This window comes from Austrofundulus limnaeus, unplaced genomic scaffold, assembly GCF_001266775.1.
Source record: "Austrofundulus limnaeus strain Quisiro unplaced genomic scaffold, Austrofundulus_limnaeus-1.0 Scaffold524, whole genome shotgun sequence".
NCBI lineage: Eukaryota > Metazoa > Chordata > Actinopteri > Cyprinodontiformes > Rivulidae > Austrofundulus > Austrofundulus limnaeus.
In genome coordinates, this window is record NW_013952926.1 from 211,112 (window position 1) to 223,382 (window position 12,271).

The 12,271-nt window shown below is 37.7% G+C and overlaps 1 protein-coding gene across 1 annotated transcript in view; it reads right to left on the reverse strand.

Annotated features, from left to right (window-relative positions):
- snx13 (sorting nexin 13) overlaps window positions 1-9,895 on the reverse strand; it is a 17,214-nt gene extending 7,319 nt beyond the window's left edge. Inside the window, exons 1-8 of the mRNA XM_014026087.1 lie at window positions 9,737-9,895; window positions 3,284-3,396; window positions 3,074-3,176; window positions 2,864-2,953; window positions 906-1,027; window positions 706-824; window positions 426-530; window positions 187-275 (exon numbers count right to left, since the gene is read on the reverse strand). Coding sequence (XP_013881541.1) covers window positions 187-275; window positions 426-530; window positions 706-824; window positions 906-1,027; window positions 2,864-2,953; window positions 3,074-3,176; window positions 3,284-3,396; window positions 9,737-9,748 — 753 coding nt within the window. The 5' untranslated portion in view covers window positions 9,749-9,895. The remainder of the gene's footprint in view (window positions 1-186; window positions 276-425; window positions 531-705; window positions 825-905; window positions 1,028-2,863; window positions 2,954-3,073; window positions 3,177-3,283; window positions 3,397-9,736) is intronic.
- Window positions 9,896-12,271: the final 2,376 nt, after the last annotated feature.

Here is a 12,271-nt window from a genome sequence, read left to right on the forward strand (position 1 = left end):
GAAATTTCACATGCACTATTTTCGCCGGTCGCTTAGCTGGAGGAGGGCAAGCGATTGTCGCCTCACCGCACAGGCTCCATAGKAAWYGWATGGAGAGCGAGCGACGTCGCCTCCCGTGTGTCGAGCCCTTTATTGTTGAACTTTTCCTGGTTGTGCTTGTTGTTTGCAGTTTGTCTGTGTACTTACCCGCAGGAAGTATCTCATGCTCTTATTGTGGAAATCACCAGGAGGTAGTAGCAGATACAGAAGTAACTCACACAAGTCTCGAAGAAAACCTGCAGCACACACAGAAAATGTTTAGATTAACTACAAACAGCCTCACGTGACAGCATTTCTAAACTCTAACCACTTATAAGTGGTTAGAGCTTAGAAACAGAGTTATACTCGATGTACAAGTGCCACAAACAGTGCAACATCATGTTTACCTTCTTCATCTTTGTGCGAGGTGCAAACTATGTCTCGACAGATCTTCCTCTCCATCTCCACCTCCGCCTCAAAGAACGACTCGACTAGATCCTCGGTGATGTCCCCTGTAAGGACATTAGTATCAGAACGCTCATAGTTGCTTTGCAGGAAACATTTAAGATTTGAAAATAAAATCACCAATTTGTTATGATAATTATGACAGATGAGCTGAATTTATCCTGAAGGCATGTCAAATGCTGAATAAAGACACAGAGAGCCTGCGTGAACAGGTGCGCGTACTTTGCTTGTCCTCTCGATCAGCGAGGCGACCCTGGGCTTTTCTAAAAACTCGTAAATGAGTGGCAAAGTCGTCCACCAGGCGAGTGGTGAAGTAAGGCTGCCAGTCCACCTCTTTGGACCTGGACGCACAGAGAGTATAATTATAATTAAATATTTATATTTCAAAAGGCAGTAAACGTGGYTGAGTGAGAGTGTTGTACCGTGTGGAGAACTGGATGAGGGCAGTCTGCAGCGTCTGTCTGATCTCCAGTAAAAAGGACTCATCTTCACTCAGAGTGTAGTACCAGTACTGGATGTAGTCTCTCAACGCAAACTGGATCACCTAATGAAACATATGGAAGGAGGAGGGAAATCAAACTGATTAATACACGCTAACAAAACAAATTAAACAATAAATCTGCAACTTTGGTTGCAAAAGCAAGAGATTGTCAAACTTGATGATTACTGATTAAGCTGCAGAGTGGGAGAAGTTTGTAGTTGAGTACATACAAGTAAAGGGCAAATATCMCAAACAGATAAAGACAACTAACAGAAAGCATGACAGACCACATTCAGCTGTGTGGGAGATCATGGTTCACATGCAGCTGAAAAAATAAGTATGGGTTTACAGGAAAACGCTGATCTACACATGGGCAGACCAGTCAGGGTCATTTGACTAAAACTAACTGCTGTGTTTGCACTTAACTCTGGCAGACCAGACTGCTCTGCTGAGAACACACAAAAAGATCTTTTTTTTAAACTTCAACTATTATAACAGCAGAAATGGTAAAAAAAAAAACAAAACTGATGACTATAACAGAAAAGCCTCAAAGCTTGTATTAGTAGTCTAACATCACTGAGAAAACGTATTCACACACGCGTCGAGCTGAGTCAACCACCAACAGACTCTTCTTTATGCTTCAGGCACATGATAGGTCTGGCAAAAAAGGGCGAAAAGTTTTCCTTCCTCTTATTTTTTTAATGAAGCTGTTTTAKAATATATTACGCAAGAAATTATTTTGGCTCATTGTGATGACATATTCAGAAAGTAAAATGCATTTTTAAGCACAGTTTACTTGAACATTGAGGTGTTTTTAATGTTAAACTTGGAGACAATATCATAGACATATATGAAAATAAATAATGCAGAGTGGAAGAGTGTGCACTCATGTTTCATGTGACGCACAGGAAAAGTCAATTATGTTTGTACTATCTGAGATTTATCCCTGAGTGTTTTTTGTTGAGTGTTTAATGCAGGATAGGTTGAAAACGTTTACATTTTTGAATAAAATAACAGTTTKCTAGTCTTAAAGTRGACATATCGTGCTTTTATATCMCTCTTTTTCACATTTAAATCATTCASTTGGGGTCTATATAAAGTGGAACTGCAATGCTTTGGACTGAATTCCTCCTTATTGTAACTCCACAAGCCCCTCTTTCACCCCTTTTCTGAGGTGTGACTCAGATCAACTCGTTTTGAGGCTGTCTCTTTAAATCCAAACYTTTTATATACAAATTRTTTAAAAGATGGAAYCAGAGTTTGACCCACAGCCAGATGAAAATTGTAGTTGGAAAGTCCAGACATGGTAATTCCAGTGCATATAACTGTGACGTAATAGTTCAGAAAACGTGACAGAAAATASAGAAAACAGAACAAGTTGAAAAAGAAAACTCAAAAATAATATAAAGACATCTGCACAGCACCCGGAGAGACTAAATKAAACTTTTTTGCACTCTTAGAGACTCMAAGTACACAAGATGTATAAAAAAGTGGATTTTGAACGATTTGTATTGTTAATTARCAACCAGTGACAGACTTTTTTGTCTGAATCCTAAAAAGCAAGTAATCTTTCTGTAAACCCATGCCTACAGGTAGTCCTACAGGTACCTTTATTCATGCTGATCCCTGCACTAAGACTTAAGATCAACAAGTTCCTGACCTGGCCAGCGGATGTGTCAGACAGTGACCTGAGTGAACCACAATCCAAAAAGACTACAGAGTTGTTGCTTAGTCATAATCCTGTTACGTTCTGTTGGCTGCTCTCCTTCAGTGTTGTACCTTTATGCTCTGTATGATGTTTCAAAAGACTAATGAGTGTTCAGTCCTAGCAGATGATTCAGCTGCACCTGTCCAAAACTCACACAAGGTTGCAATGAAAATAGGACAAGAGAGACCCACCTGTTGTAGTGGTTCATCGATTATACTAGAGCCAGTCAGTCTCCGGTCAATTTTTATTGGCTTTATCTCCAGTTTCATCTCATCCAGTGTCTGAAAGGCAGAATATATCACAATCAAACCCAAACATAGGTGAGGAACAGTAATAATAAAACCTTCACCTGACAATGTARTAACTAGTAATTCATTTGTTTGTCAAGTTTGTGTTCTTACCTTCACTATACCTATTTGTGTGGGTGCCAAGTAAGAGTGCTCGCACTTTTCCAGGTGCTTCTCTGAGTTTATCTTTCCATAAAGCAAAGTGACCACAAAGCCCCTGAAAAACAGATAAGATGTCAAACAAAACAGGAAACTAGTTTTACTGTGAAAAAGCAAAGTTTGTATTAAAAAATTGGTTTCTGTGTGGGTTTTGGGGTTGYTTACCCTCCAATAAAGCAAAAGATATAAAAGGCCAGGTAGAATATGGCAAAAGGTCCAAAGGTGACGAGGAACAGCACAACTCCAAGGCTCCCCCATCCCCAGATGGACAAACTGGCCTGGAACACAGGTGAACAAAAACAGGTCATTGGTATACACTTCAGCAGGTGTAACATTTTACATTTTTATTATTATCATCTCTCTGCTTGAGCTTAACTCGGTTTTTTCCATAAAAAACAAGCAGTAGCTGTCAGATACAAACCAGACCAGGATATAATAAATGTAACTTTAATACATTTCTTTCTCAGATCTGATTACTCCAACCTCACCTACCGAACTTTAAATTCAAAACATGATGCATTCTCTGAACTCTCTAGCTGGTTTTGTTTGTTTTGCTTTGCTAAATTAAAAAAAAAAATACAAGATGAGGCCATGACTGCATAAAAACATTCAACCAGTTTCTGCTCATTGTCCTACCTAAACATGACATCGTCCACAAAACAGGAAAAACAAAGGTCAAGCTTTACAGAAGATGTTGGTACAGGAAAAGAAAGATTACTTAAGATGACACGTCATGTTGTGTTACATTGTTTGAGAGTGCTAGACAAAGAATTTGATGTGTGTGTGTGTGTGTGTGTGCGCGCATATTTGTGTCACACATCCTACAGTTTTCCTGTCATTGTCACTAGAGGAAGCGAATAACCGTTTCCCATTTTTCTTTGGAAGTTATTTCAGTTTTTTCAATTTGATCCTAAGTAACAAAAAGTGACCACTAAAACTCACCAGGAAACTTTTCATCCCTCTGCAGAGTGCATGAATGCTGGAAGATATATGAACAATAATTCTGCCACAGTGTTTAAACCAAGCTGTGCAGTTTTTTTTTGCAAAGAATTGCAAAACGCGTGGCGTCATCCTGAGTTTCTTTTGCAAAACACAGCTGTTCACTCAAGCTGCTGAAAGCTGAAACACTTTTCAGTCRTACTCGCCAAAGCCACAGAGTCACAGGCAGACATGATAATCAGCTGCGATGATCTTCGGCTGCCCTACATTCACACCAGACCTCCTTTGATAAGAAGCTCCGCTGACGGAGCCAGATAGGAGTCGACACCGCTTCTCCAGGACACCGACCYGTTCTTCTCAATGTCACAGGCAGCTATGGTCAATCGGATGACACACATTACACGAACTGCCAAATATCTGTCACATTAAGAAACACGAGCCAGTCGTTTTGCAATGTATATCAAGCGAAATGCATACAGTTAAGTAAAATGCAGAACAAACTTGTTCTTGAAGCAGTGTTGACATATTTAAAGAAATTCACAATATGTGCAGGTATTATTATTTACWATAACTCACAACAAAAGATTTCTGGCTACATTGGAGACCAGTGACAGAGTCACTCATGTATAGGTTTTCATTTCACTGAACTAGTCCAATGTCCTTCATGAGCATTTTTAAACTATTCATGAGAATCCAGAAACCAGCCACCGCACCCTGCATAACTTCAACAACTCCTGGTATCCATAACAAAAACACAAAACAAGTGTAGACGATTTAACACATGCAGACATTTTATTCTTTATGTAATTTACACTGACCAGAACTCAGCAATATGTAAACAATTGGGTCTAAATGAAATGATTAATAATGCAGTTACTCCCAAATCTGTTCAAATGAATCCAAACAGGCTGTGATGTTCTCAGCATGCTCTTAGTTCAGGTACTGGGCTTTGAACCAACAGTAACAAAGAAAACCAGTATCAGAAAAAGCTCCAACAAAACAAAACACACAAATCTTATTAGACTCATTTCTGATAAACTTTAAGATACAACAGTTTAATACACTGATAAATACAGAAAACATTGGAGCTGCGTTGGTCCTTAATAAAAAGTGAACTGTGAAAAGTCCATCAATAAATCTGAAACAGGGYGTATCACCAGATCTTGTAGTGGAGTCAGAAACTGGTCAATAAATCAGTTCCTCCTGCACACTTGGATACTTTAACAAGTATAGTTGTTTATTAAATRATCTGAGAAAAGTTCAACTGTAGCTTAACTGTGCATGTAAGAGTCTGTTTATGTGCAGATAGTTTGCTGACAAGGAGATGAGCACCAGTGACCCCTCCTCAGTGAGAGAATCAAGTATGATGGATGAATGGATGGTTTGTTGACAATTTCTAYTAACTGGGGATTTTGATATGAAATGTAATTACTGTGAAGTGTTGGATATAAACTCTGAGGGGGAAAAAGTATTTCACAAGCATCATTTCTGAACTTATAGATGAGATTTGAATAATCGTCATATCAGGAGCAACAAACAGTACGCAGCTGATAATTAACCCCTGATGGTGATGGATGTCAGTAACCACTATCTGCTGACCCTGTTTACGCACAGCAAGAAATAAACAACAAATAAAAAGTAACGGTGGGAAAATCCAATCAAAGCCAACTTGTTTAAAGTTTAAATCATTACAGCAGCGTCAGTAAACAAGCTTTGTACAAATTAATGCATAGAAACAGTTATCTTTATGATACTTTGGGTGATGATGAGATCTAGTAATAAAATCTGTTTTAGATAAATCTGGTACATGTGAAGACTTTGTGTTCTGTCAGCAAAATGTGTCCTAACTAGCCTGCCTACTGTTTCCATCTTAAGTCTTATTTGGCAAGAGGAGACCTGGAGCAACATTTGGGAATCTATTCATTTAGTTTTAAATCAGGCTGGCAAATGATAAGGGCCATTATTATCTTTGAGTTAGGTAATAATGCAATTCATAGTAATTTATAGCCTGCTACAAACTTGCAGTGATTTTAATAAGCAAAGGAGACAACTATAACATATGCTCATCTCTAACATTTATCATTTACACCTTTATCCACTCAGCACACTCAAAAACTGTATTGCAATTTTGGGAGTATTCAAGAAGGTTTAATGGATCTWTGCAATTATGATTTTTATTAARACCAGGCSTCAGCAAAAAGTGACTTCACTGAACACACTGAAAAAGCACAGAAAGCTACGATGCACTAACAATATTGCAAATATTAATAATAACAAGAACGTAGGAAAACGCATTAATTAACTACAAATTTTACTGTTTATCAATAGAGTGAAGGTTAATTGTAACATAAAGCAGTGATTTCTTGAAAAAAGTAACCCAATCATCTCAGACTGGTCTTGTTTCACATCAGCTGTTCTTATGAGCAGCGGTGAATGTGGAGGCTACCAGTGGTGCTGCGAGACRAGACACGAGGAGGCCTGGCTTTGAAGGAAGACACGATAACTGACACTCCTGAGTCATTACAGCTTACAGCGGGTTTAAAACATGAAGCACCTGTTCCAGCGATTAACACCCAAGCCCAGCAGGATGCACACGCTGAAAACATCTAGCCAATCTGTTACGCAACCCACACTGAGAACACACAAATAGACACAAACATTACGATACTGGAGGCATAAAGAATGGACGAAATGTTCTAAGATGCAGAGATACAGTATATTCTGATAATCAAGCCTTCTTGATACAATATGATAGGTATCTAGTACACGTTTCTTCTACTTTATTTACACACAGCCTCTAATCACTGTCTTGACACAGCCTTACTTGATAAGTCTATCAGTCACCGTGTTTATAAATAGACACACGTGCAGGAAGAAAGACGTAAAGAAGSATTTTTGTTCTATTTCTGTGACTCGTGCATGTGCACGAGTGCTCAGCTGCAGCCTGATCAGAGATGTGATTGTGTGAAAAGGTGACCAGAGTTCACGAAGCTCTTCTATGGATAAAYCCATGGTTACTCCTGGAGAGGTGGAGAAAGTGTGAGGTGGTGACTGACCATAGTGACCTAACTGGATAGACTACTATTAAACTGCTTGAACTTTAAATTACATTTTAAGAATAAAGATGGTTAATGACTCAACAGTCAATCATTCTCTTCAGATATTTCATTGTTTTTGTTGTTTTTTTTCTTTTGTTGGAAGTGACAGTAACATATTTATGACTTGGAAACTGTGAGGCTGTWATCCATTCACTGACATCAAAACAACCTTGATGAAATGTAAAATCATTCACCCTGGCTGGCTAAAACCTCACCAGAGTTCAACTTGTTCTGTTATCTGAAGCTGCCTTTGACAAGTCAATGACAAGAATAACACCAAAATCTAAAAACATTTGTTTAAATCACTGCTTTTCAAGCATTTTCATTTAAATAGGCAATTTTAAAATAGAGATGGATTATATCTGCAATTTTTGTCACTTAAAAAAGGTTGATTATTGAATTTTTTATTTGTAAAAACAGTCAATARATAAGCAGGTAGCTTTGAAATTCATATGGGGCGTGGCACTTCATTTTATGCATGCACATTAGTAACTGTAAAAACATTAACGCCTGTGAGCATTATGCTACAACCAGCTTCATGTAGCCTTCTTGTATGAATTAACAGTAAGTCATAAATCTAATTTTCTCCCTTAAAAAATAAGACACCTGAATGGTCACTCTCCAAAAGATGTAGGGTCATTTTATATGTTTGACAGGAGATGTCTTTTTTTTTTTGTCTATTTTTCTTTTCTGTCCAGGTCCTTTGAGATTTACGCTGCTACCTCAATCACCCAGGGGAGGAAAAATTCAACCTCACCCCTCCTCTGACAAAGACTGAGGCTGTATCTGCTTCCTGACACCTTCCTAGTAAGAACAGTGAGCACCTGGGGATTTATGTTGCTTTTCCGATATCCTAAATTTGACTGACAGCGCAACTAAACTGGAACACAGAAACCCCTTTAAAAGGCTGAAAAAGTTCTGTCAATTTAAACCCAAACGATAAATTTGTCTGGAAACAAAAATGAAATAATAGAAACAGGTCTGAGCAGCCCTWGATTCTTTAGATGTGTTGAATTGTTTGGCAGGGAAACTATTTAAAGTTAGTGTAGGAAAGGAAGTAGGAGACGAGCAGACCTGATGTGACAGCACGCTGGCCTCAATGCCCATCAAGCTTTTGATTAGGACAGCTTAATGGTGTTTAGCCAGGGATAAAAAGCACAGAGAAAACTTGGTCTGCAACAACTCTCGGTGTTTAAAGCAAGCGTTTAACACCTGTGGAGTGCAGTGAAGAAGCAGACAAATATACATAAATAGTGACTCACTGTATATTTAAAATGCGTGTAAGAAAAGCCTAAAAAATGTGGAACAAGATGCAAAATGATTTAGGTTAAACAAAACTAATGCCTGCATTCTCTAAATAACTGTACATTTGATTGTATGATCTGTCTGGATGACACTTTTAAACTGTACAAATCCATGTTAAATATTGAACTGCTTAAGCAGATCAATTAAGACTTTCACTACTCAACACAAAGCTAGTAGTTCACACAAATTCTACACTGTCAGCAGATGTTACAGTAAGTATTTATAAACCTGTTTGTGTGACAGAACAAGTGGAACACAATTACATGTCATTACAGTAATCAACAGCATTAAAGACAAGTCTGTGTTGGACCATTTCCTTAAATACTTTAAAACACACCTGTCATTCAAACTCAGTTGTACCTGCACACRAGGATTGAAACAGGAATACAATCAGTTTAGTTAGGACTCACAACTCTGCAGTTTATGCCTTTGTTTACATTTCAAGTTCAATTTCAGTTTAAATTTCAGATTTATTTAATCAACCTTCATTATTCTTATAGAAGTACAAATGTAAATTTACAGTAAATTGGACAGAGGTGATTATTGCCATGATTATTGACGGGGAACTAATCACAGGGTTCAGGTCCTCGCCAATAAAACGTGATGTTCATTAAATTTAACTTTGTTACTATTTAGGGCGTTTAAAGTAAAACATGCATTAAGCATGGAATAATTAATGACTGATAATTTGCACAAAGCATACACAAAATATATGCAATCAAAAATACATATATAGTTGACGGAATAAACAAAATAAATTAGTGTAAGCCCTACATGTGACATCTTTCTGACCTTAGATGACATCCAATGTGTTGCCTTAGGGTTTCCAAATTTTAGTTTTCAGCTAATATAAGAAATAACTAAGGGTCTGAAAATGAGTGGCCACACTTTATTTTCCCCATACTTGTTTAGAGCTGATATAACAAATAGAATAAAAACACATTTCATACTTTTAGGGCTGTAGGGACCCTGGTTGTCAGTTCTGTCAACCCAGCTAACGCCCAGCTCACCTGTCTGTTTGTTGTACTTGCACTGAGACAGTACTCCTACTTTGTACATTTTACTACAGAGTACAGGTACTTTATCTCCAGCTGATTCCAGTGTTGACGCTGAGGATATCCTAAGCTCCGGCGTTGTATTAATTTAGTGTTAGCCGTGTAATCCGGGGCTGACAGCCTCTCTGTTTACCTGCATCGGCTCGAGGCGCTAACCGTTCTTAAGCTAACCCAGCCATGAACAGCGTAATAACGCGACGCACGCGCCCGTTCCCACTTACCTCTGCCAACATGGTCTAAAGGCAGCGCGTGTGGCGGCTCTGGCTAACCCCACCACATCGTAAGAAGGGAAGCTGAGGCTATTTTCTCGGTTAAAAGCGGCCGGACTCCCAACCTCCGTACTCTCCTCGGAGCCTCGCCATGTTTGCTTGGTGTTACGTCTTCAGTGCGTCGTCTCTGAACGTCGCCACGCGATTGGCTGGAGGGGCAATGACGTAGGGTGCAGCGATAATTAGGAATGAGTGACCCAAATGAAACGATAAATCACTTTTTGTACCCCATATATGAAATAAAACAAAKGGAAAACTATTCCAAAAACACGTTGTTGTTCTCTACATTTTGTCTATTATGAAGTTCAGATTACTTGAAATGTAAAAAAATTGGAAATATTGCATAAACTTTTATAACTGTGTAACATACTGAGTAAAAAAGTATGAGATATGAATTCTTTTGAATCATCTAATTACCATCTTTATTAATTAATTTATTTAATATTCTATTTGAGATAGGAGTCATGTTCTTGAGTATATGAATATATATGCACATGTCTGTAAAATATTAACCCTTCTGCTGCCTTGGGTCAAAATGACCCATGAGGCCTCAGTCTTAAAACTGAAGCTAAAGGACATACTTGTCTTTAAAAAATACATGTTTCCACATGTCCTACAAACATTTTCCCCTAAAAAAATCCAAATGTTGGAAGATCAAGACTGATCAGAATAATGAATTTTTTTGTGTGTGTTAGGGAATAAATAAAACAACATTCTGGAGCCAGGAACGCATATTGACATATATTGAAGAAAACTTWGGTCTATTCATGAATGATTATAGTTTTTGCTTTTAGCTAACACTTCTTTCAGCTTTTAGCTAGACTGTAGGTTTAGCTACTTTTAGCTTTGAAAGCAGTTTAGGTTTAGACTTGACTTGCAACCACAGAGCAGATCACCTTGCACTGGTCCCATGTCAAACATTTATGGCAATAAAAWCCTATTTTTAAACTTTTTAAAGTTTCTTACAAACAGTTAATGTTAATTGTTTAAAAAATCTTTGTTGAAGTAATGTGTCTTTGGACATGATAATACTGTATGTAGRCATTTCCTAAACAAAACAAAACAARCAGGACCAAAGKGCAGCCTCATCACATGGCCTATCTGTAAACCTGATGATAATGCATAATTTATAGACCCGTGGGACCTTCATTAACCTGAGCTACTTCCCACTGCCTGCCTAACACAGAGAGGTGAAAGCCATCATACCTGTCTTAAAGCAGTCAGAGTTCCTGAGTGCCATTTCAGCAACGAATGAAGTAAGACAAGTCGTCTGATGCCTCCATGTCCAAGAGAGCGCAACGCACACACCAAGCCGACCACCCTTTGCATGTCCAGATGTAGACCCAGAGGGGTTCCTCTGCTGTCTCACGTTTCTTGCATGGCTTCAGTCTTTTGCCATCTACTTCTTCAGTCAGTCTGTCACCATTTTCCTGTACAAACTGAAACACACAAACAAGTCACTTAGAGTAGACTTTATACCCTCATTTTACGAGTTATGTAAGTCTGTTACTAGCAAAAACATGTGATGAGATTATTTGGATTTTAGAATAAAGGTGAAGAAAAACTATTTCCTGTTTGCAGAAAAAAAACACACTGACTTGTTGATTGACAGGTTTGGGAGGAGAACCCATGTTTGCGGTGTGGACCTTTGTTCTGAAGAAATAATTAAAAGAAAGAAGAACATTTTAATTAGTTATTTGATGTCTCTTAACATTTTTCACCTTTTGTAAAGTGAATATGTTGTGGTGTTATGGGGAGTTTTACTCAAATGCAGGTCAAATGCAGGTGACCTGCATGGTTGCATCATCACCACTAGAGGTCAGTGTTTACCTATCTTAGAGCAAAATAATGTCATAAATAAATCATTGTGCAAGATAGTTAGAACTCAGAAAACAGCAAATAAGAATCAAAACATTTACTTGCTTAAGTAAAAATGTTAATAAAATTCTAAGTGTTTTAGCTTTATGCCAATTGAGACACTCAAATGGAGTTTTACCAACATGTCTGAGTTCTAAGTTACACTCAACCACCCAGGAAAATAAAGATTTTTATTGCTTTAATAAAACATTCACATAATTGCATTAAGACACAATTATGAGAGCTGACATGACGCTGACTGATAAAACTGTTAAAATATTTTAGTTTGTTTCTTTCTCAAATAAAAAGTTTGATTTATGTTGTATGGTCGATTGAAATAAATCTGCACTGATTTTATTTTAGGCAAAATGAAGCAAAGAGGAAATCAAGAGGTATCTAGTTTCTGTATTACTGCCTCCATTGTAAAAAAATATTCAGCACAGACCTCTCAGTTGTGCACCAATGTGAAACATTTTTTATGTGATTTTTAGCTTTTTTCCCCTTTTTTTGCTGACAAACATTCTTAGACACATATTTTCATTTCATTTTACACTTATAATTTCTTAATATTTTGCCACCAGGATGTCAAACTTTCTTGCAGTCTCTTTGAAGTGGTTTTCCAAAGTGGAC